Source organism: Monodon monoceros, unplaced genomic scaffold (genome assembly GCF_005190385.1).
Source record: "Monodon monoceros isolate NGI ecotype Baffin Bay Population unplaced genomic scaffold, NGI_Narwhal_1 Super_Scaffold_9, whole genome shotgun sequence".
Taxonomy (NCBI): Eukaryota; Metazoa; Chordata; class Mammalia; order Artiodactyla; family Monodontidae; genus Monodon; species Monodon monoceros.
Window position 1 is genome coordinate 46,546,718 of NW_021703786.1, and position 23,140 is coordinate 46,569,857.

A 23,140-nucleotide genomic window follows, 5' to 3' on the forward strand; every position below is an offset into this window, starting at 1 on the left:
GGGCAGATATTTTCATTTACAAAGCTACCAGTTCCCTGCTCTGGGAACTCAGAGCTCGCTCACACCGCTTCGAAACGAGCAGAGCGAAGGAAAGCTCCCCCCTTCCCTTGCCGTAAAGCGAATACTTCAAGGTGTTGCCTGCTTCGACGAAGGCGGGGTCGTCGGTGCAGCTGTCGCAAAGCTGAAAGTGTTTGCACCAACTCCCCCCCGTCGCGTCGTAAAGATGCCTGCGGCAGTCGTTTCTCCCACTGTCGCAAAAGCTCCCGGCCCGTCTTCACCCCTCGGGAGCCACTCCGTCACCTCGCCCGTGTCGTAAAGCAAACCTGCCCGACCCTGTCGTCCTTTCTCTTCCCACCGTGGTAGTCCTTAGTTCCCTAACCCGGGATGCTTTATTGCCCGGCACTGCCGTAAAGCATATCTGACCCCAACCCCCCCCCCCGCCCGGTCCTATTCCCTCAGGGCGTCCGTGCACCGCGGTTGCCACGGTGCCGCCAAGCGCGGCTGTCGCGCGGCCCCGGTGTCAGCGGCGATGGCGGCGGGGTCGGGTGGGAGTGGGGGCTCTGGGGGAGGCCCCGGGCCGGGGCCGGGTGGGGGTGGGGGCCCCCCCCCCCGGCGGGAGCGGCCCAGGACCGGGGTCCGGCGGGGGTCCGGGCAGCGGCGGGGAGCTGCACCCGCGCACCGGGCGCTTGGTGAGCCTATCGGCCTGTGGGCGTACAGCGCGGCGGCAGCAGCCGGGCCAGGAGTTTAATCACGGGCTGGTGTTGAGCCGGGAACCCTTGCGCGATGGACGCATCTTCACCGTCCGCATCGACCGCAAGGTGCGGAGCTGGGGCCGCGGAAGCGAGATGTGGAGGGTGGTGGGAGGGGACTAGAAGGAGATGGGGGAGGCCAGCCAGGGTAGTCCACATCACCGGGTACCGAGAGGGAACCGCCAGACAGGACACCAGGTGATGGACGGGAAGGGACCATGAAACGGAAACATTCAGTCTTAAGGAGAAGGAGACAAGGAGAGCTTGAGTTTTCTTAAGACCCAGGAGCAGGGAAGGGACGTGGGGCCCCACCCACTATAATGACTAGGGAACAGATCTGGAACAATTTTGGGGAGATGGAGGATGGAGAGATGTCAGAAGTGTGATGGGAGGAGAAGAGAGATAACCAAGAAAAGAACAACCATTGAAGGACAAACTCACCGGTTTGGCCAGAAAGTGGGTGAAGAGAGATATTCAAGGAGCAAGAGATGTGTGTGCCTGTGCATAATGTGGTGAAGAGGCCGGGTGCACAGAGACAGAATTTGGGAGAAGGGTGAGTTTGAGTGCAGCCAGAGCCTAGGAGAGAATTAGGCCATATACAAGCAGGGAGAGAGCCATGTACAAGAGCAAGGAATATGGACATGGAGAGCTGTGAATTTGGCTGGTTGAGGGGCCACAGAGACCAGGGAAGTTAGAGGCGGCAGGGGGCTGGGGCCAGGGAATTTAGCCAGCCTGGTGGGGAAAGGCGTGGTGTTGTAGACAGTGAGCACCCACGGTACAAAGCAGAGTTGCTAAAGGAGAGCGGGCCCAACCATCCCCTGAGACCAGAGTCCAGAAAATACCTGTGGGACTGGATCTCTGGATGGGGATGCCTTGTGTCTCAAGAGAGCAAAGCCAGTTAGCTATCTGAGAGGTGGGAAGAGGGGGACACAGTGGCCTGTGAAATGTGGTTTCCTAGTGGTGGGAGACCCATTCGTGGCCCATCTTGAGTCCCTGTCCATCACCCCATCACAGGTCAACTCCTGGAGTGGCTCCATTGAGATTGGGGTGACGGCACTGGACCCCAGTGTGCTGGACTTCCCAAGCAGCGCCACGGGGCTGAAGGGGGGCTCGTGGGTAGTGTCAGGCTGCTCGGTGCTGAGGGATGGACGTTCTGTGCTGGAGGAGTATGGGCAGGACCTGGACCAGCTTGGCGAAGGGGACCGTGTGGGCGTGGAGCGCACAGCTGCCGGGGAGCTGCGGCTCTGGGTGAATGGGCGGGATTGTGGCGTGGCCGCCACGGGCCTGCCAGCTCGTGTCTGGGCCGTCGTGGACCTTTACGGCAAGTGCACCCAGATCACCGTGCTACCCCCTGAGCCGGGCTTCAGCCCCCCTACTCCCATCCCCACACCTCCCCTCGAACCCTCTGCCCCCACTGAAGATTCTACCTTGGCTGAACAGGGGACCTCTGGGGATGAAGGTGAGAACACAGCTGGGGCAGCGGTGGAGGGGTGGGGCAGAGGGAATGACTGAAGGAATGGGGGAAATGTAGTGACAAGTAGGGTACGGGCAGGGCCACTCAGACCCCCGATTCTGTTGAAGGGGATAGCAGGGACTAGAGGAGGGGTGTCATGGCTGTGGGCCCTGCAGCAGGAGCTGAACCCTTGTTCCCCTCCTATCCCACCTGGTCGCCAGCCTTCACGGTGTCCCCCGCGCAGGCCCGGCCGGAGACGTTTCCTAACAGCCTTGAGTCGCATAATGGTGAGGGCTCCGGGGAGGTCCCGGGAAGGGGAGTGGGAAGTGAGGTGGACAGGGCGGGACCTCAGGAGAGGGGTAGGGGGAGCGCAGTAAGCCTGAGCATGAGGAGACTCATTTCTGCTTCCTTCCTCCGCCCTGCTATCGCAGAATTTGCCAGCATGGAGCTCTCCGAGGTGGTGAGCAACGCCATCCTGTCTGCCTACAACGGGGGGCTCCTAAATGTGAACCTGAGCTCCCCACCGGCAGGGGAAGCACCGGGGCCTAGCGGCACTGCCACCTCACCCATCCTCACTTCCAACGATGCCCTCCTTTTTCATGAAAAGTGTGGAACCCTCATCAAACTCAGCAACAATAATAAGACGGCAGAGCGCCGCCGGCCCCTGGATGAATTCAACAATGGGGTTGTCATGACCAACCGCCCACTCCGGGACAATGAGATGTTTGAGGTGTGCAAGGTCCTGGGGTCTGGCTGACACCTCACCCTCCGGGAGCTAGAGATGGGGCTTGATGCTGGAAGGGGGCGGGGGTGGCCTGGGGAAGAGCCAAGGGCGCAGAGTTTTTTCTCTGCATTTACATTCCCCGCCTCTCCCTTCCACTGTCACTACACCCAAGATCCGCATCGACAAGCTCGTAGATAAGTGGTCAGGCTCCATTGAGATTGGTGTCACCACCCACAACCCCAACAATTTGGAGTACCCAGCCACCATGACCAACCTGCAGTCAGGTACCAGCCCCCGGCAGGGTGGGCATGGCCTGTGGTTGCTGAGGTGAAGGGAGCCTGTACCCTAACCAGGGTGTCCGCTTCCCCCAGGCACCATCATGATGAGTGGCTGCGGGATCCTGACCAACGGCAAGGGTACCCGCCGGGAGTACTGTGAATTCAGTCTGGATGAGCTGCAGGTGAGGCTGCGCTCAAGGCGCGGGCCACTCTCCAGGGGCGCCCGGGCACTGTGCAGCCCTTCCTGGGCACCGTGCTCTCTGACCTAGGGCAAGGCGCTTTATCTTTTGCTTGAAGGCTCCTTCTGAGAAGGCAGGGTTGCCCAACAGTTAGGCACTCAGATTTGGGAGTCACATGGGTTTAATTCCTTTCTCTGTTTGGCCATTCGTGGTAGTGACCTGCAGCAAGAAACTTACCGTCTTTGGTAGTTGTTTCTTTTTTTTTTTTCGCGGTACGCGGGCCTCTCACTGTTGTGGCCTCTCCCGCTGCGGAGCACAGGCTCCGGACGCGCAGGCTCAGCGGCCATAGCCCACGGGCCCAGCTGCTCCGCGGCACGCGGGATCCTCCCGGACCGGGGCACGAGCCCGCATCCCCCGCATCGGCAGGCAGACCCCCAACCACTGCGCCACCAGGGAAGTCCCTGTTTCTTCTTAATGTCTAGAAATGAACCCGTCAGTAGTTTTCGATAGACTGTCGTGAGGGTTAATAGGTCGGTGTTTAGATAAAGTGGTTTACCACAGTGCCTGACTTGCCTTGAGCATCAGAGTGGTCTGAGACGCGTGGGAGCTTTTTGGAGCTGTTTCCCTGTCGCATGGTGTGGTGGGAAGGCTCGAAGCCCACTCTGTTCTCACAGTCCCCAGGACAAGTCTGGAGCCTGATTGTGAATGGATTCCAGGCTGTTATTTTTCTGCTTTGAATAGGAGGGCGACCACATTGGTCTCACGAGGAAGTCCAACTCTGCCCTACACTTCTTCATTAATGGCATTGATCAGGGTAAGGGGAAGCTCAGAGAGAGCAGCTGGGCCAGGGCTTTTGCTGTGAGGGGGTCTGTATCTCATTCTCTTGCCTGTTTCATATTCCATCTCCCTATATTGACTCTCCTCCCCTCGTCCCCCCATCCCCTGTGCCTTCCACCCCTGCAGGCGTGGCTACCCCCTTGACGCCCCCGGCGGTGTACGGTGTGGTGGACTTGTATGGGATGGCTGTGAAGGTGACCATCGTCCACAATCACAACCACAGTGACCGCCTACGCCGGAACAATGCCATCCTGCGGGCGCTGTCCCCTGAGGGCGCTCTCCGCCGGGCTGCTCCTGCGGCCCAGGCAGAACCCGAGCGCCTGCTCTTCCACCCCAACTGTGGGCAGAAGGCAGCCATCACCCACGAGGGACGCACTGCCCTGAGGCCCCAGTATGGCCCATGGGGTGGGGAGAAGCCTGCGGAGGGGCTCTGATGGGATTGGGGGGAGGGGTGGGGCAGTGGGAGGCAGTAGGAGTCTGGTGTGGGGCGTCCTGGACAGAGAAGGGGGGCCTCTTGGAGTGTGAAGTGTGGCTGCTTGACTTGGGTAGTGGGTGTCGGGCAGGCATCGCCAGGCTGAGCTTTGGCACACTCAGTATGTGTGTCGGGATCTGAGTCCCCACTTGCTGTACCCTCAGTGCCACTGACGACTTCAATCATGGCGTGGTGCTGAGCAGCAGGGCCCTGCGGGACGGAGAGGTGTTCCAGGTGCGCATCGACAAGATGGTGGACAAATGGGCTGGCTCCATTGAGATTGGTGTCACCACCCACAACCCTGCCTACCTCCAGTTGCCCTCCACCATGACCAACTTGCGCTCTGGTGAGCTCCCAAGAAGGGCAGGGCCAAGATTATGGTGCTAGGGGGGAAGCCATCCCTGAAGCTTGTTCTCCAGCCCCTCTTTCACTTGTCACATTTATGACGACGCATTCAGTGGCTGAGGAGTGCCATGTGGACAGGGCCTGTGGCTGGCTTGGGAACTGCAGAGTTTTCTTGCCCTGCTCTGGGAAGAAAACAACTGTCAAAGGAAAGGCGGGATGGGCTAATGGCTTTGGGGAGTAATGTGGGGACCGCTATGTAAAGGAGAGGAGCTCTGGCTTTCCCCTTATGGCCTCTGCCACTCCTTGTCCCCCTAGGGACCTGGATGATGACAGGGAATGGGGTGATGCACAATGGGACGACCATCTTGGACGAATATGGGCACAACCTGGACCGGCTCAAGGTGGGAGAGTGGGGGTACCGCCAGGTGTCGGCAGCGGGGAGGTAGGCAAGGTGGGGCTGCTGCGGGACCGGCCCAGGCAGGAACTCCGCCTGACTCCTCACTCCAGCCCCCCTTCTCCCAAGGCAGGGGACACGGTGGGCGTGGTGCGGCGGGAGGACGGAACTCTCCACTTCTTTGTCAATGGGATGACTCAGGGCCCCGCCGCCTGGAACGTGCCCCCGGGCGTCTATGCTGTCGTTGATCTCTATGGCCAGGCAGCCCAGGCCACCATTGTGGACGACGTGGGTGAGGGCCGGGCTGGGCAGGGGTTGGGGTGGCCTTGGGAGGCCTCAGAGACAACTGTAATCCTAATGGGTGATGTCCACTCTTGCAGAGGTGCCCCAGGTTCCTGAGCCACTCCCTGAGGGGAACAACCAGGTGTCTCCAAGCTCCCCGTCATCCGGGACCGGGGGCTCCGACCTCCGCTTCCACCAGCTGCACGGCAGCAACGCAGTCATCACCAACGGTGGCCGCACTGCGCTCCGCCACAACTGCCGCAGCGAGTTCAATGACGCCATCGTCATCTCCAACCGGTCAGTGTTGGGACTTTCATGTGCCCACTTTCCTACTACCCAGCGTCGGCCACCCAAGTAGGGCCTGTCTGATGGCCATTCTCCCTGGCAGGGCCCTGAGGGATGGAGAGCTGTTTGAAATTGTCATTCAGAAGATGGTAGACCGCTGGTCAGGCTCCATCGAGGCTGGTGAGGGGCACGTGTGTGTGTGAGTGTGTGTGTGTGTGTGTGTGTGTGTGTGTGTGTGTGTGCATGCGCGTGCGCACATGCACTGCAGTCAGGTGCTGGCTGCAGGAGGCTGGGGGCTCAGCTCAGACCCACCCCTGCCTCCTTCCAGGAGTGACCGCTATTCGGCCTGAGGACCTTGAATTCCCCAACACTATGACGGACATTGACTACGATACGTGGATGCTGAGGTTGGGCTGTCTGCTTTGGGGACCAGCTGGGCGGGGCTGGGTGGAGCTGGCTGGGATGAGGGACGCAGAGTTGGGGCATGTGGTGGCCATAGACAATGACAGACCCAGGGGTTCTGGCTGCCCAGTCCCTTCGATTCTGGGAAGCCCTCCCCCCATACCCTTAGGGAAGCTCCTGCTTTTCCCGGGGGGGACCCCAGGGATGAAGGATACAAGATTGGGTCTCAGACCCCAGATTGAGATCCCAGTCTGAGGCACTGGAAGGTTCCGACAAGCAGAGACTGGGCAGAGGCCTGTGTGGGGAGAGGAAGCTGGGAGGCTGACCTACTCCTTCTGTCATCCCCCCAGCGGCACAGCCATCATGCAAGACGGTAACACCATGCGCAACAACTACGGGTGTGACCTTGACGCACTAGGCACGGGTGCCCGCATCGGCATGATGCGCACTGCCAAGGGCGATCTGCACTACTTCATCAACGGCCAGGACCAAGGCGCTGCCTGCTCAGGCTTGCCTCCCGGTAAAGGTGACTACTCTGTGGCTTTCGCCCTGCCACCTTCAGCCCAGCCCACCCCTGGCTATCAGGCTCCTGACCCCTTCCTTTCTCACCCAGAGGTGTATGCAGTAGTGGATCTATATGGCCAGTGTGTCCAAGTGTCCATCACCAATGCCACCGGCCCCATGGACAACAGCCTGGCGACCAGCAACACCGCCACTGAGAAGTCATTCCCCCTGCACTCCCCAGGTTCAGCTGGCAGGGAGGGAGGGAGGGCTCTGCCTGCCTGCTGTGGGCCTGGGGGATGCAGTTTCCAGGTCACGGAAGCTGTTCAAAGATAGGCTGGCTGCAGCAGCTGCAGACCGAGGGGAAGGGGGAGGGATCAACCCGTGGTGGGAAGCAGCTAAGAAGAGGGGAGGAGGTCACACCTGGTACACAGGGCCTGGACCCTTCCCCGCCACCAGCAGGCCGGGACACCGTAGCTGGGCGTGGCAGGTTTGGGACTGGGTCTTGCCTCGGTGAAAGAGGAGTCAGGGGTCTTGAGGGAGCACTGGAGATGGGACCTTCGCGTCAACTTCCTGCTTCACCTGAAAGCTTTGCCTGTGTCCTGTCTGAAGCTTGCTGCCCCAGTCCTCCCCCATCCTCTGGTGCCATCTTTCCACAGCGGCTGGCGTGGCTCACCGATTCCACAGTACTTGCGGCAAGAACATCACCCTGGAGGAAGACGGCACGAGGGCGGTGCGTGCTGCCGGCTACGCCCACGGCCTCGTCTTCAGCACCAAGGAGCTCAAGACTGAGGAGGTCTTTGAGGTGGGCCGTGGCGATGTGACAGGGGAGGTGGCAGACCCTTCACAGCAGGGCCACACTGCTTCCCACCCTCCTGCCCCACAGTGCCACTGAGAGTTCCTCTCTCTCACAGGTGAAAGTGGAGGAGCTGGATGAGAAGTGGGCTGGTTCCCTCCGGCTAGGGCTGACCACACTAGCGCCGGGGGAGACGGGGCCTGGAGCGGGCAGTGGCCCGGGGCTGCCTCCCTCCCTGCCAGAGCTCCGGACTAAGACCACTTGGATGGTGTCCAGCTGTGAAGTGAGGCGCGACGGGCAGCTCCAGAGGATGAACTATGGCCGGAACCTCGAGAGGCTGGGGGTGAAGCAGCTGACTTCAGGGACCGGGGTGGGCGTGGGAGTCGGGGTGGCGGGGAGAGGTGGGCTGAGCACTTGTCCTTGCCTCACCTTGGCCCTAGGTGGGGAGCCGTGTGGGCATTCGCCGAGGGGCAGATGACACGATGCACGTCCTGGTAGATGGAGAGGATATGGGGCCTGCAGCCACCGGCATTGCCAAGGTAGACCCAAGACCAGCATTGGGTCTGGGAGTGGGGTTGAGGTCCTCCACTGATCTCTGACTTCTGGGTCTGTGTGCCCCCAGAGCGTGTGGGCCGTGTTGGATCTGTATGGGCCAGTGCGGAGTGTTTCTATTGTCAGCTCCACCAGGCTGGACGAGCCAGAAGGCACCCAGCCTCCTTCCCCCAGCTCGGACACTGGCAGCGAGGGCGAGGAGGAGGATGAGGGCGAGGAGCACGGCCTGGAAGTAAGAGGCAGCAGCAGGGCCCACTGGGCACAGGGAGGGACCGTTGGTGGCCCGTTGGGTCGTCTTCAGGTTCTCTGATCCAGCCCTGGGTGGGCGGAGGCTTATCTGCAGGCTCTGTCAAGCCCAGTGGGGTGGCTCAGGCCTCGCGTCGGCCGCCCCGCAGCTCACTCTCTCCTCCACACCAGGGCCAGAATCAAGTGGCCGTTATGCCCACAGCCCTCGAGTTCCTAGAGAACCATGGGAAGAATATTCTCTTGTCCAACGGGAACCGTACAGCTACACGAGTGGCCAGCTACAACCAGGGCATCGTTGTCATCAGCCAGCCCCTGGTGCCCCAGCTGCTGGTCCAGGTGGGCCTCACCTCCTTGTCCCCGGCTCCTCTTGCTCAGGGTGACCCAGGGCCAACCCTCCTGCAGAGAGGCTTTTCCAGGTTGAGGACAAAGTGGAAGGCATGCCCTTTGGGTGAGCTTCCTGGGCTTTTGTTCATATCCTGTGGTGGCAGTTGTATATCAGTTTCCAGGAAGTACCCAGCTGGGGGCTGTGACGAGGGAAGCAGTGGAGAGGGGCTGAGGGATGCCAGGGAGACTCCTGATTCTGTATGTGGGAACAGGGTATGCTTTCCAGAGGAGGGGGTCTTATGCTGCAGACTACAAGTTGTCAGAGTTAGGCAGGTGAAGAAAGCCCGTGGGGACAAGAATCCTTTTAGAAGCAATAGCAAGACCAAGGCTGAAAGAGGGAAGGACACAGCTGAATTTGCAGTTTCCTGTCCGTCCAGGCATCAGAAGGGGTGGCATCCCAGGCCACACTGTGGGGTGCCATCTTCTCTCCCTGGCTGGGGTGAGGAGCCCGGTCCTGCAGGGTGGGTGACCTCTTTGTAGGAGGCCATGATTGTGGAGTGGTTGCCTTCTCCCCAGGTACGGATAGACTTCTTGAACCGGCAGTGGACATCTTCCCTTGTCCTGGGAGTCATTACCTGCCCACCGGAGAGGCTCAACTTCCCTGCTTCTGCCTGTGCCCTCAAACGGGCGGCCTGGCTGCTGCGGGGCCGTGGGGTCTTCCACAACGGTCTCAAGGTGGGTAGGGAGCAGAGAGAAGGGTGAGGGGCTGGCCGAGAGGGAGAAGAGGGGCCCCTAGCCCTGGAGCTAGGACCGTAGGTATAAAGGCATCCTGTAGTGGATGGGCAAGGGTGTGAGCGGCGTTACCTGGTCAGTCTCGGGCTCATCGTCTCCTACATCCCTGCTGTGGAGAATGTTGCGGGGGGTGGGGCTGGGGGAGGTGGAGTCTAGGTAACTGAAGCAGGGGCAGAGCCTGGGCAGTGGGCAAGTGTGGAGGCAAAGCCCAGGGACTGGCAACCCGAAGCTTAGTGAAGGGCAGGGGTGGCTGCTGCCAGTGGGAGTCTGATCTCTGGGAAGACAGTAGGTCTCTCCTCCCAGATCTGTGAGAAGTTTGGGCCAAATCTGGACACGTGTCCTGAAGGCACCATCCTGGGACTGCGGCTAGACAGCTCTGGGGGGCTGCATCTCCACATCAATGGGATGGACCAGGGAGTGGCTGTGCCAGATGTCCCCCAGCCCTGCCACGCGCTCGTGGACCTCTACGGGCAGTGTGAGCAGGTTAGTGGCAGCAGAGGCGGGGAGGAGTGGTGCCTGGGAGGCTGGGCTGTCCGAGGACAGGGGAAGTCTGGAGTTCAAGGAGGGGATCTGGTCACACTCTGGCTGACCACCCCTCTCCCCTGCAGGTGACAATCGTGACCCCTGAACCAGGGGCTGCCAGTGGAAAAAGTGCTGGAACCCAAGGGGACATGGAGAAAGCTGACATGGTGGATGGTGAGCCAGCCGAAGGGGCCAGGATCCCACCTCACCCCCACCTCGTACTTCTGGCCCCAGCTCCCGTGACCTGTGCCCCTTCTGCTCCCTCAGGTATCAAGGAGAGTGTGTGCTGGGGTCCACCGCCCACTGCTAGCCCCCTCAAGAGCTGTGAGTACCACGCCCTTTGCTCCCGTTTCCAGGAACTGCTGCTGCTTCCTGGTGAGTCCCCAGTCCCCCAGAACCTGCCTCATTCCCGGCCCAGCCCAGGGCCATGGCCGGAGCCCTGAAGACCAGTAGGAAATAGGCCATATGGCTGAGACCCAGGGCGGGAGCCATGCCACAAAGTCTACCACTCACTCTCCACAGAGGATTATTTCATGCCTCCGCCGAAGCGCAGCCTGTGCTACTGTGAGTCTTGCCGGAAGCTTCGAGGGGATGAGGCCCACAGGCGCCGTGGGGAGCCCCCGCGGGAATACGCTCTGCCCTTTGGCTGGTGCAGGTTCAACCTCAGGTACATATGGGGCAGGGTCATGCTTCTCTCTCACTGTTCTTTGCCCCTTGAGAAAGGGAGGTCCCGAGAGGGTGTATGGTAGAAGACAAAACTTCTTGTCTGGGGAATGACCTCGGGGAGCCAGTGACCTTTGTCCTGTCTGTCCACCTCCTAGGGTGAATCCCCGCCTGGAGGCTGGGACACTAACCAAGAAGTGGCACATGGCGTATCATGGGAGCAACGTGGCAGCCGTCCGGAGGGTGCTGGACCGGGGGGAGCTGGGAGCAGGTACCGCGGCACCGGCAGAGGCCAGGCAGGCCGGGCCCATGGGCCATGGGGGGGCCGCCCTGACCCAGCTCTCCTCACAGGCACTGCTTCCATCCTGAGCTGCCGGCCCTTGAAGGGAGAGCCTGGGCTGGGGTTTGAGGAGCCTGGCGAGAACTGCGCGCCTCCTCGGGAGCAGCAGCCCCCACCAGTGCTGCTTTCCCCCTCCCTCCAATATGCTGGGGCTGAGGCCCTGGCATCCAAAGTGCAGTGAGTACACAGGAAGCGGGGCCTGGGGCCACACGGGTCGCCATGATTCCCTCTCCTCTTCCACCTTGTCTCCCTAGTTCCTCAGTCTCTACCCAGCCCTTTCTTCACACAGTCTTTGCACAAGTACCACTTATTTTGTTCTATCACAGAGAACAAAGAAGGGAACCCTGGGCATGTGGAAGTTATGCCCTTTCTTGCTCTAGAATGTTTATGCATAATAAGTATTTAGTATTTTTAAAGGTGACAAGTAAGTACTATGGAAACAAAAAGAGTGAGTGAAGCGGGTCAGAAGTGTGGTTGGAGCGGGCGTATGGTATAGGGTGGTCCGGGTAGACATCATTAAGAAGGTGAGATCTGAGCAAAGACTTGGAGAAGGCAGGAGGGAGTTAGGCGAGCAGGCATTGGGAGGAAGGCCATTTCAAGTAGAGAGGACGGCTAGAGCCAGGTCCCTGTACGGAGAGAGTGATTCCTGAGAACAGCAAGGCCAGCTGCTAACTGTCGTGGTGGCAGCTGGAAAGGGGGAGAGGTCCTGGGCCCAGAGGTCTCACTGCCCTACTTATGCTTCTTGCCTGACAGATTCCGGGACCCCAAATCCCAGCAGACACACCAGGCCCAGGTGGCATTCCAGGTGTGTGTGCGCCCTGGCTCCTACACCCCCGGACCCCCTTCCGCTGCCCTCAGAGAGCCTCCCGACCCTCACTTCAGCCCAGCCGAACTTGAGTGGGTAACCAAGGAGAAGGGGGCCACACTTCTCTATGCCCTGCTGGTACGGGTGGAGTGAGGGGTGAGGCCGCACCACTACAAGCACAGTTGGGCCTCGGCCCGTGGACTCTGAATGACGACTGCCACCACCTCACTCCAGCGACCCACGGCACGCTGAGTGCTCAGCCTGGCAGATGCACAGGAGCATGCGGGCAGACTCTCAGACTAGCTGGGAAGCGGAGCTGTCTCCGTGCCCAGGGCCCGGACAGTCCCTCCCTCCGAGGTGAAGGCGCAGCGGGGAGCCCGGCCGCAGGCCCTGGGGAACCCTCTCCATGCACTGATCTGGGGAGCACGACTCCCCGCGACTCCTCCCCCATACACTTAATTTATTTCCGTTTCTGTTCTGGTTACTGTGAATTCCAGAGGAGTCTCCCGGTGCCCCACATGAAGCTGCTTTTCCGGCCCAGGCGGGAGTGGGGAAGGCGGCGCCGGGGGTCGGGCCTCTGTACAGTTGTTACTGACTCTGATTTCTAAGGAGCCAATAAACGCCGTCTCAGAGCAGCCGCCTCGGCCTCTCTCGCGCGCGCCTCTCGTCTCCCGGAGGAGCCCTGGCCCCGCCACGTCAGGGACTCCGCCCGCGGGGCCGGCCGGGTAGGGGCGTTTCGCGGTGCGCGGCCGGGGCGCCGCGGAGGCGTTTGGACACCGCGGGTACCCGTCGCGGGCGCTACCGCCTGCCCCGCCCCACCGCCCCGCCCCGCCCCGCCCAACCCGCGAGCCCGCGGCCGCCCCGACTCCGGAAGGACTCGGCCGAGCGGCCGGATGTGACGCCACGGCCCAGGCGCTCGGGAGGCCGCGGAGAAAGCGACGAGAAGGCGGGTAGGGAGGGGCGGGCGCCCGGGTGGCGGGCAGGGGGCGGGAGCGCCAAGACCCCCGCTCGCGCACGCGGAGGAGCCGCGCTGAGGGCCGGGCCGGTTGGTGGGCACGTGACCGGGGCGGCGGGCGGGCGGCTTCCGCCCGGCCCGGCGCGCTCCCCCTGAGCGCCCGCCTCCCCGTAGGCCCGGCCCGAGGTCTGGCAGCCAGCGACAGAGCCGGGCGCCCACGGCCCGAGCGCCCCCGGCAGCACCATGCCTGCGCTCCTGGAGCGCCCCAAGCTTTCCAACGCCATGGCCAGGGCGTTGCACCGGCACATCATGATGGAGCGGGAGCGCAAGCGGCAGGGTGAGACGGGGCCAAAGCGGGAGGATGCACGGCCCGGGGAGCACCGCTCTCCCAGGGCTGACCCCACCCACCCACGGGCAGACCAGTGCACGGCGGCCGAAGCTAGAGGGACGGACAGCCCCGTTTTGGTGGGGATTAGAGGCCACATCTAAACTCCAGCGCCCTGGAGCTGGGAAGGACCTTGGAGAGCACCTAATAAACCTCCCCGCCCCAGCCCCCTCGCAGTGATGGGGAAGCCTGTCCCCTCCTAGTGCTCTTGGTACTGGAGCAAGTATCAAGAGCACTGGGATAACCAATTTTTGCCGGTCTTCATTCTCTAACATTCTAATAGTTTAACCATCCTGCCACTTTCTCGTTCTGCCTGACTCTTATTCCAGAGGAGGAAGAGGTGGACAAGATGATGGAACAGAAGATGAAGGAAGAGCAGGAGAGAAGGAAGAAAAAGGAGATGGAAGAGAGAATGTCACTAGAGGAAACCAAGGAACAAGTAAGCAGTCTCTTCATCTCTCCTAGCTCTTTCTTCTCTTGGCTCTCCTGCCTTCACCTTCTCTCCCCTCCCCAGATCCTGAAGTTGCAGGAGAAGCTTTTAGCCCTACAGGAAGAGAAACATCAGCTTTTCCTGCAGCTCAAGAAAGTTTTACATGAGGAGGAAAAACGGAGGCGAAAAGAGCAGAGGTGAGATTGGAGAGCTAAAAATAAAATTGGGCCCAAAGTGTAACTGGGATCAGGTAACAATACATCAGTGTTTAATGGCAAACGGGACGGGGAGGGGGGTGGGAACGGCATGGGTCGGACTTGTCTTTGATCTGCCTTCCTGTCCCTCCAGTGACCTGACCACTCTGACATCAGCGGCATACCAGCAAGGCCTGACCGTTCACACTGGAACTCACCTCCTCAGCATGCAGGGTGAGGATTAAAGAAACTGCTTGTCAGAATGCGCCTTCCAGTAGGTTGCTGCCTCATTTCCGCATCATGAAGCCCCTCTCCCTCTCTAGGGAGCCCTGGAGGACACAATCGCCCAGGCACCCTCATGGCAGCAGACAGAGCCAAACAGATGTTTGGACCTCAAGTGCTTACGGTAAGAACAGTAGAAATGGGTGTCTAGGCTGAATTTTTTTTCCCTACTACTACCACCCAGACCCCAGCACGCTTACCAGCCAGCACTCAAGTCATGGGTGTGTCCCACCAAACTGTGTAGAGGAAATGAGGCAGTCACTTGAGTTTTTGCTTCATGGAGTTCACAGGCAGTGAGTTCTCATCTTTCCTCCTTAGACCCGGCACTACGTGGGCTCAGCAGCTGCTTTCGCAGGGACCCCAGAGCATGGGCAATTCCAAGGCAGCCCGGGCGGCGCCTATGCCACTGCTCAGCCCCCACCTCACTATGGGCCCACACAGCCTGCCTACAGTCCTAGTCAGCAGCTCAGAGGTGAGCAGTGCGAAAAGAGGAAGAGAGCTTTCCTCAAGGCCCAGAGGGAGGAGCGGGGAACAGGCTACGATGAGGTTCTCGTGACTGTCTCTTGCCTCCTCAGCACCTTCCGCGTTTCCTGCAGTACAGTACCTGTCTCAGCCACAGCCTCAGCCCTATGCCGTGCACAGCCACTTTCAGCCCACCCAGACAGGTGACGGACACCCCACGCAGGGGCCCAGTTTCACGGGTCCTCCCTTCCTTTCCCCATTCTCTACTCACTTCACACCCTTCCTCCCCACCTAGGGTTCCTCCAGCCTGGTGGTGCCCTGTCCTTGCAAAAACAAATGGAACACGCTAACCAACAGACGGGCTTCTCTGACTCAGTGAGTAGAGCCTTGCGAGGTCAGGGAAGGGCTACCTATGCTAAGGGGAGCCGCAGGTTGCCTCAGCTAACTTTGTTCTCTGCAGTCCTCCCTGCGCCCCATGCATCCCCAAGCTCTGCATCCAGCCCCTGGACTCCTGGCCTCACCCCAGCTCCCTGTGCAGATGCAACCAGCAGGAAAGGTAAGGGTGGTAATCCAGCCCGTGAGAATCCCTACACGACAGGGAAACAGGACTGGGTAGGATAGGGGGTCCCCACCCCCATATTCCCTTTCTCCCTCGGGATGGCTCTCAGTTGGGCGTGGAGTAGAAGGGAGGGCACGCACGCTGACAAAGCCCTCCTTTCATCACCGCTGCCAGTCGGGCTTTGCAACCACCAGCCAGCCTGGCCCTCGGCTCCCCTTCATCCAGCACAGCCAGAACCCGCGATTCTACCACAAGTGACCATCAGATTTGATCTTCAACCTTGCCCCCAGCCCCTGCCATGGGGGAGGATCCCTGGTGTGTCCTAGTCCTAGGCCAATAAAATCTACCTGCCACTGACCCTGGCTGCGACTATCTGTGTTGCCTCCCACTGGGCTGCTAGGAGGGTGAGGGGTGGCTGGCAGGTCCATAGGAACCACAGGGGGACGGCAGGTTGGTTGTAATGAGCTCAGTGGCAGAGTTCAACCTATACTCTTATTTCTGATTTCCAAATTGACGTTCTAGTCAGCAAATACCGATTTATTTCGAAGCAGCAGCTGAGTTGGGGGCTTCATATTAAACTTGTAGTTTTATTCAGGTTTGATTTTTAACAAATGTGTCGGGGAGAGAGCCCGCAGGAAAGGGTGAAGCCCATGGGGGCAGGGCCCTCCCAGATGCCTGAGGAGGGGGCAGGTCCCCTCCCCTCTCCTCCTCTTCCCTTCCCATCTAAAGGGATTTGGGGAGAGACATAGGCAGGGGAGGGGGCTGGTCCCCAGTCTGTGGGGGTGGTGCTTGGGAAAAAGGGCTATTGGGGAATAAGGGACCAGACCAGGGATGAGTAGGGGAAGGGCACAAGGAACATTTGCCAGAATCCACAACTTTCTGATTCCAGATTGAATTAAAAAAAAAAAAAAAAAAAAAAAAAACCCAAAAAAAAAAAAAAAAAAAAAAAACCAAACCAACCTAAACCACAAGCAGCACCCACCCGGTCTCCCCCACCAGGGCTGTAGTGCGAGGGGAGAAGAGGAGGGCAGCGTCACCAAGGCCATGGTTCACTCACTCCTGGCCAAGGGAGCAGGGTGAAGGGCACGGGCTCCCCGACAGATTGAGGGCGTAGGGGAAACCAAAATAAAATGTCAAATAAATTGTGTAGGAGGAGTCCAGCCAAGGGCCGGGCCAGAGCTGGGCCAGGCTGGGGGAGGGGGCCTCTGCAGGCTGGAGGATCACTGCTGCTACCACAGCCACCCTGGGTAGAAGAGAGAAACCAGGTGAGACAGGATAAAACCTTCAAAGGGAAAAAGGGTGAGGGGAACAAGCACCACAATCAATTAAGACCAAAGTAGCTCTTCCATGGAGATAACAAAGTGAGTGAAGGGGGCTGGGGGGAGGGGTGTCACCACACTCACCTGGGAGCCAGTTATTTTGCCATGGCCTTGATTGCAACAGCTGCCTCCTCTGTCATGGCAGACAGCACCGTGATCTGGGGGAGCATGGGGGATAGTCAAGTCTGAGCTCAGAGAAAGAAGCACAAAGAACAAGGCTGGGCATAAAAGAAAGAGGGGGGGCACCATACCAGTATCTCTTCTCCACAGTCGTACTTCTGCTCAATCTCCTTGCCAAGATCTCCCTCAGGCAGACGGAGGTCCTCTCGCACCTCCCCGCTGTCTTGGAGCAGTGATAGATACCCATCCTGGATGCCAATCAGCTGGGGGCAGACAGGGAAGGAAGCTGAAGGTAGGCCCAAGTAGCCTGAGGATAAAGGGTCTGATGGGCAAACTAGGGTGGGAAACTGCTAATACCAAATACCCTCTCCTCCTGCCAATCTCCCTTCTCTCAGCACAAGGTCTTCTCGCCAGTCTTTATCTTCCTCCCACAAACCACTAACCCATCTACATCCAGACCATCTACATACCTGGAAATCGTTCCTTTTGATGTTGGGGACATCCATATTATGAGTTGACGGGCAGATATCTTCATATTTCTTCCCAGTAAAGATGTCAATACCAACCAGATGGACCTGTATGCATGCATCACATCAAAGAGAAACCCAACCAAACTCTAGGATGGAGGAGATAAAGGCTCAAGTTATCCCTGGCTAGTGAGGGAAGTCAGACTAGGTTGTCAGGACAAAGATTAGAGGAGCTGGAATTGAACCAATCAACTCAAGAAAGAAACACTAAAGCCTCTAAAAAGAGCCTGGGGCCAAAAGACCACCACTGAGACTGGAGTTGACAGCACACAGGAAGGTTGTAGGACAGGCTTGGAGCAGTCACCTCGAGCTATCAAAACATTAACGAGAGACCAGGATCCTAGGGGAGCAGGAGGAGTCTAGGTGAAAGTCTGGAAGAAGCTTTCTGGACATCAGCATAAAAGGCTGAGAACTTGGAAAATAAGGAAGGTAGAAGGAAAAGAGCTGAGAAAACAGGAAGGAATGAGAAAGAAGAGAGCTGAAAAGAAAAAAGGACTTGGGGGGAGAACAGAAAGAACGATGCATTTAGGAAATAAGAAAACCAGAAAGAACAAAGAATGATCTAGACATCTGGGGGTAACTCAGGATGTGCCAAGTCAACAGAAGACAGAAAAACTGATTTGGGAACAAAACCACAAGAAATCCAAAAAGGGTGAATCAGGTTGAACTTTTGAGAAAAAAGAAAAAGTAAAGTTACAAGGAGGGATATAAGAAAAATGTTAGAACCTAAGGAAGCAAGGAGGCTCCAGGAGAGGGGGCAGGTAGAGACACTCTGATGCTGCATCAGAGATCCAAGGGGAGAGCTGGCACTGGAGAGTGGGGCAGCAATTTGGAAAATCAGAGGTGTACACTGGAGCCCCTCCGAGGGATGTTAGGATTGGAGAAATCCTGGGCAAAGTGATGGAAACAAAGAGAACCTACAAAGACTCAAATGGACAAACAGAAAAAGTGACGGAGCAGCTGAAGAGCCAGAGCATAAAGGACCACGAAGAGAAGTTGGAGACACACAAAGATGGAGAAAGGGGGGATTCCAAGGATGACAGGGCACAGAAGGGTAACCAAGGAGGAAGCTGAAGGCTGGTGTAGTAGTTGAAAAAGGTGTCCAGGGCTGAGTGCTGAACACAAGGAACTGGACGGTAATAAAAGAGCTAAAGAAGATAGGGGGCTAGCATTGATGACAGCTGGTGGGGAAGACAAGATATGGAAATGAAATTCTAACCTTGGCATGGCCGTGCTTGCCAGTCTTGGAGGTTGACATCTCCACAATCTTACATGGCCGGCCTTTGAGCACCACAAAGCCATTCTTACGTAATGCTGAGCACTGCATCGGGAAGGTGGCTGAGGCCCCTGCATCTCCTGTCTCGAAGTCCAAATCATCTGCCATTTTAAGAGGCTTCGATTCCAACTAGAATCAAGAAGAGAACGAGGGTCAGTAAGGATAGAATTAATAGGGTCTCCAATTTATCCCACTCTACTCTAGAAACACTGCTTCATTTTTTCCCCAGCACTTTATTCCATTACCCACGTAAAATAAGGTTCCTAGATTAAATACTGATTGGAATCAAAAATACTATGTGTGTGGTGGTTGGGAGATAAGCAGGATTCCCCACCCCAAATGAAAGCTAAAGGGGTGGCCCGGGATAGAAAAAGCTCCAGGAAGTCAGGATGTCAAATCTCTGAGATGGGCAAAGGCCTAATTCCTGGTAGGGGGAGGACTCAGGTGTTGCTTGCCACTGAAAACCAACCACCCCTCTTCCCCACACATAACCAGGGCTATAATTAGGTGAGCAGCTATGAGCCAGCAAAAGGGCGGGGCTAATGTGGGGGGGGGAGGGGTGGAGACCGGAGGACAGGGAGCCCCACCCGTCTCTGTTACCCCCCCACACCCTATCCACACACGAGCCAGTCACTGGTACAGGAAACCACAAGGCCTCTTTGGGGGATTCCCGCCTCTCCAACATGCATTTGCAGACGCAGCCGAGGGGGAGAAAGTAAAGTTGTTTTCTAACTGATCTCCCTGCCAAACACCTCTGCTTTCCCAAAGGGAACCCAGGAACCCAGCCTCTCCTCAAGGGCCCTCCCACTTTTCCCAGGATGCACCGGTCCTGTCGGCTTTTCAGGCCGGGCCTGTACAGTCAGTAGAAAGTGGGAGAGTGGGGAGTGGTGAATGACGATAAAATGAAAGCAAAAGGCTGGTAGTAGTTAGTGAGTAGTGTAAATTATACTAGGCTAGCAGAGTTAAGGACCCTAAAACCAGGAACTCCCATATCAGACACAACGAGAAAGACAGTGACAAGGTGAAGAGCACCTATCAAAATGGGTAATTCATGTGCCCGGGACTTTAAAGCGCTGTCGGGACGACCGATAAGAGTTGGGCTCCCGTCCAATCGCCCTCGGTTTCCCACTTTCTCTGGCGTCCCAGCACGGACAAATGCCACTTACACCCTGGCTGGCCGCCTCACTTCACAGGAGGATTGGGGAGAAAGCTACAGGGGCCCATGAGGCGGGGGAGCGCTAACATATGCCCACAGCGGGCTCACGGAGGTGATCAAGATCAGGGCGTCGGGCTTCTCCCACTCCTCAAAATTCCAAACTCCCTCAGGCGCCCGCGAAGACCACCTCTCTCCGCGCTGGGGGTTGCCGGCTCCCGCCCACCATGTGGCCGCCCGGGGCTTCCGGTGGCCGGGACCTGGGGGGAGGGGTCCCCGCGCTGCCATGCGGCCCCCGTCCACGTTCGGCCATGCGGCCTCCGACCCCAAGGACAGCCTCTCATAGGGGGCACTTCCGGTACTGCGGCCACCCCCTCCTCAAAGGCCGCGCCAGGCCGGAGCCACGCAGCCTCCCCTCCCCCCCGCCGGCCGCCAACCTCCCCTGCACATGCCCTCTCACCGAATAGCCCCCTCCCCCCCCTCACGTGGCCGCGCGGCGCCCGGTTCTCAACGTCCCAGGTACCCTTACCCAGGCGGGCCGATCTTGCCCCCGGCCCTCGCCCCAGCTTGGCCGCCCGGCGGCCTTTCCCGCGTGGCGGCCTCGCGGCTCGCCGTCCCCCGCCCTGCGTCGCTCCAACGTCACCGGGCCAGCCCCAACCGTCACCCCGCGCGCCAACCGGGTCGCGCGCCCGAGCCTCTCCGCACCTCGCGCCGCTCGCAGATCGAATCTCGTGCGGCGGCGGCGGCCGCCGATCCCCTCTGCCCCCTCCCCGACCCTCGCGCAGTTCCATCTCTACTCCCAGGCCCAAGCCAAGGTTCCGCGCACGCGCGCCCTGCCCGCTCTCACCTCGCGCGAATGCACTGACTCGACCCCGTTCACTCGCGGCGAGCCCAACCGCTGCCCCAGAGCCCGCTGCCGCCGCCGCCGCCGCCTCTACCGCCGCCGCCGCTGCTGCACACGGGTCTTAGTACGCAGGCGCCGACTCCCCACTGACCAACCAAGCAGCCCTGTGACAGCCGCGCAAGCGTGCTATCTATCTCCTCCGCCCTCCACCCCCGCACTGCGCAAGCGCACAGATTCTCCCGGCTCTCCACCCTCCCTCCCACCTACCCATCCAATGACGCGCATCCGTGACCCCGCCCCTCACAATGTCCCACCAGTAGGCAACGCGCAGGCGCATCCGGTTTTTTAATCCCTTCAACCTCCTCTCCCATCCCCGTGTTAGACCACCAGCCGTACCGGACGGTTCTTGCGCCTGCGCAATAAGAAGCCCTGCACTCCACACCCTCTGTAGGAAACGCCTCGGCCTCAAGGCGCATGCGTGTTGGAAGTCCTGACCGCCCCTTCCACTTCAGACGTCGTCTGTACGCCAGGCGTTGAAAAGACCACGCCACTGTACTGCTGGTGTCGTCTAGAACGCATGCGCCTTAGGAAACGCCCCACCTCGACTTTAGCTGGGCTTAAGACTCACACGTTTCAGAAAACTTGTACTGTGGGGTGGGTCCTTGGTCTCAAAACCCGTTTCCCCGCTTCCCACTTCCCCTGGTTCCACACATGCGCGAGAGAGCTCTTTACGCTCCACTCTTTCCAGTGCGCTAGTGTGGTCGGGTTACCACCCATCTCAGCTTCACTTCTCTGAACTGTGCGACTCTGCTCTGCCATAGAGTTTCATCCAGAAAGATAGAGCGGTCCTGTCCCAGCCACCATCTTGTTTAAACCCTCGGTCCATGTTGGTCTCTATGGCTTCCATAGAGGCCATTCTACTTCTGAATCCTAAAATAAAGAGATTTACATGGCATTTCTTTTCCCCCAACTGTTCTCTGCGGTCTCCAAAACAGTTGTCTACGAGCACCCTTAGAAAAAATTCTCTATAAAGAAGAGTGCTGTATCAAATTACACTGCCATTCTCTAAATCATGGGAAGTGACCAACGAAACCAGAAACAAACTATCTCTCGGAATGAATTTCCCTGGCCCTCGTTCTAGGGAAGAAAGGCGCTGCTTTTCCTGAAAGTTTGTAGTCTTCTTCCTCTAGTTCCTAGGTTTTCAGCACTACCTTCATAGCTACCTTGTTTGCTTCAGTAAGCGGTTGACAACAGTATTATGGAACAAGACAAGCAGCTAAATAGCTGGACTTGGAATCCAAAATCCTAAATCTGGTTCTTGTTTAAGATGTGACATGATGGATGTGAACTGCAAACACTAGCTTGAATTAATACATTTACGTAGCACATTATACTATCACCCCCAGCTCCTCCCACTCAATTTTCTGAAGTTTCTGCCATTTCCTTTGGGGAAAACAAACTTCCTGGGTGCATTGTTTGAAAGTTCAATTCATGCTCTTCTCAAAGATGTATTGTCCAAATGACCCAACAATTCCACTCCTAAGTATATACCCACCCCCCAAAATTAAAAACAGGTACTCAAATCCTTGCACGCAAATGTTTAGAGAGCGCTACTCATACCAGTCAAAAGGTGGAAACAACCCAAATATCCATCAGATGAATGAATAACCAATTGTGGTATACCCATGTAATGGAGTATTAATCACACAAAGGAATGAAGTATAAATGCATACCACAACTAGATGAACTTTGAAAACATTATGATAGGTGAAAGAAGCCAAACAAAAATAGGTCACATACTCTATGATTCCATTGATATGAGATATACAGAATAGGTAAATCCATAGAAAAAAAAGCAGGCTGGGGCTTCCCTGGTGGCGCAGTGGTTGAGAGTCCGCCTGCCGATGCAGGGGACGCGGATTCGTGCCCCGGTCCGGGAAGATCCCACATGCCACGGAGCGGCTGGGCCCGTGAGCCATGGCCACTGAGCTTGCGCGTCCGGAGCCTGTGCTCCGCAACGGGAGAGGCCACAACAGTGAGAGGCCCGCGTACCGCAAAAAAAAAAAAAAAGCAGGCTGGTGGTCACCAGGTGCTAAAAGGGAGGGGAATGGGAAGTAACCGCTTAATGGTCATGGGGTTTTATTTTAGAGTGATGAAATGTTTTGGAATTAGAGGTGGTGGTTGCACAACATATGAATGTACTAAATACCACTGAATTGTTTATTTAAAATGTTTAGTTTTATGTTATGTGAATTTCACCCTCAATTTAAAAACCCTTGGACTTCCCCGCTGGCGCAGTGGTTAAGAATCTGCCTGCCAACGCAGGGGACACGGGTTCGAGCCCTGGTGGGGTAAGATCCCACATGCCTCAGAGCAACTAAGCCCGTGTGCCACAACTACTGAGCTTGCGTTCTAGAGCTCGCGAGCCACAACTACTGGGCATGAGTGTCACAACTACTGAAGTCTGCACACCTAGAGCCCGTGCTCCGAAACAATAGAAGCCACTGCAATGAGAAGCCCCGCGCACTGCAACGAGTAGCCCCCGCTCGCCGCAACTAGAGAAAGCCCGTGTGCAGCAACAAAGACCCAACGCAGCCAAATAAATAGGTGAATTAATTAATTAATTAAAATTTTTTAACTAAAAAGAAAATGAAAACTCTTGTACACGAATATTCAAAGCAGCATTATTCATA

At 57.9% G+C, this 23,140-nt stretch overlaps 3 protein-coding genes across 5 annotated transcripts; 2 read left to right on the forward strand and 1 right to left on the reverse strand.

Annotated features, from left to right (window-relative positions):
- Positions 1 to 529: 529 nt before the first annotated feature.
- On the forward strand, positions 530 to 12,574 carry NEURL4 (neuralized E3 ubiquitin protein ligase 4). Its single transcript, XM_029212423.1, is given in 30 exon segments — positions 530 to 601; positions 603 to 818; positions 1,764 to 2,208; positions 2,424 to 2,489; positions 2,634 to 2,932; positions 3,099 to 3,210; positions 3,298 to 3,386; positions 4,125 to 4,197; positions 4,347 to 4,611; positions 4,857 to 5,038; positions 5,353 to 5,438; positions 5,561 to 5,723; positions 5,812 to 6,010; positions 6,102 to 6,178; positions 6,327 to 6,405; positions 6,751 to 6,920; positions 7,014 to 7,145; positions 7,561 to 7,706; positions 7,816 to 8,040; positions 8,138 to 8,236; positions 8,320 to 8,481; positions 8,667 to 8,831; positions 9,396 to 9,554; positions 9,915 to 10,094; positions 10,220 to 10,307; positions 10,401 to 10,508; positions 10,656 to 10,800; positions 10,955 to 11,067; positions 11,148 to 11,313; positions 11,890 to 12,574. Coding segments are annotated over 30 exon segments (4,686 nt in total). The 3' UTR covers positions 12,095 to 12,574.
- Positions 12,575 to 12,829: 255 nt separating this feature from the next.
- GPS2 (G protein pathway suppressor 2) lies at positions 12,830 to 15,560 on the forward strand. Of its 2 annotated transcripts, XM_029212698.1 has the most exons (11): positions 12,830 to 12,891; positions 13,071 to 13,233; positions 13,611 to 13,720; positions 13,796 to 13,908; positions 14,060 to 14,139; positions 14,229 to 14,311; positions 14,506 to 14,659; positions 14,763 to 14,852; positions 14,945 to 15,024; positions 15,110 to 15,205; positions 15,383 to 15,560. In XM_029212698.1, exons 2-11 carry the CDS (start codon positions 13,140 to 13,142, stop codon positions 15,464 to 15,466), a joined length of 984 nt encoding a protein of 327 aa, XP_029068531.1. In that variant the 5' UTR covers positions 12,830 to 12,891; positions 13,071 to 13,139; the 3' UTR covers positions 15,467 to 15,560. The 2 variants fall into 2 exon arrangements, with proteins under 2 accessions (XP_029068531.1, XP_029068530.1); XM_029212697.1 differs by having other exon boundaries at positions 13,611 to 13,908.
- Positions 15,561 to 15,775: 215 nt separating this feature from the next.
- On the reverse strand, positions 15,776 to 20,668 carry EIF5A (eukaryotic translation initiation factor 5A). Of its 2 annotated transcripts, none has more exons than XM_029212699.1 (6): positions 20,451 to 20,668; positions 18,394 to 18,579; positions 17,118 to 17,222; positions 16,779 to 16,910; positions 16,612 to 16,685; positions 15,776 to 16,451 (listed from the first exon to the last, which is right to left on the reverse strand). In XM_029212699.1, the coding sequence occupies exons 2-5, from the start codon at positions 18,556 to 18,558 to the stop codon at positions 16,623 to 16,625; spliced, it is 465 nt and encodes a 154-aa protein (XP_029068532.1). In that variant the 5' UTR covers positions 18,559 to 18,579; positions 20,451 to 20,668; the 3' UTR covers positions 15,776 to 16,451; positions 16,612 to 16,622. The 2 variants fall into 2 exon arrangements, with proteins under 2 accessions (XP_029068532.1, XP_029068533.1); XM_029212700.1 differs by lacking the exon at positions 20,451 to 20,668 and adding an exon at positions 20,133 to 20,227 and having other exon boundaries at positions 16,145 to 16,451.
- Between the last annotated feature and the right edge of the window lie 2,472 nt (positions 20,669 to 23,140).

Coding starts and splice junctions, on each gene's coding strand:
- GPS2 (XM_029212697.1), top strand. CDS start 13,140: ATGCCTGCGCTCCTGGAGCGCCCCAAGCTTTCCAACGCCATGGCCAGG. Junction 15,025..15,109: donor AGACGGGCTTCTCTGACTCA/GTGAGTAGAGCC, acceptor TGTTCTCTGCAG/TCCTCCCTGCGCCCCATGCA. Junction 15,206..15,382: donor AGATGCAACCAGCAGGAAAG/GTAAGGGTGGTA, acceptor CACCGCTGCCAG/TCGGGCTTTGCAACCACCAG.
- EIF5A (XM_029212699.1), bottom strand. CDS start 18,558: ATGGCAGATGATTTGGACTTCGAGACAGGAGATGCAGGGGCCTCAGCC. Junction 16,911..17,117: donor TCAAAAGGAACGATTTCCAG/GTATGTAGATGG, acceptor GTCTGCCCCCAG/CTGATTGGCATCCAGGATGG. Junction 16,686..16,778: donor ACTGTGGAGAAGAGATACTG/GTATGGTGCCCC, acceptor ATGCTCCCCCAG/ATCACGGTGCTGTCTGCCAT.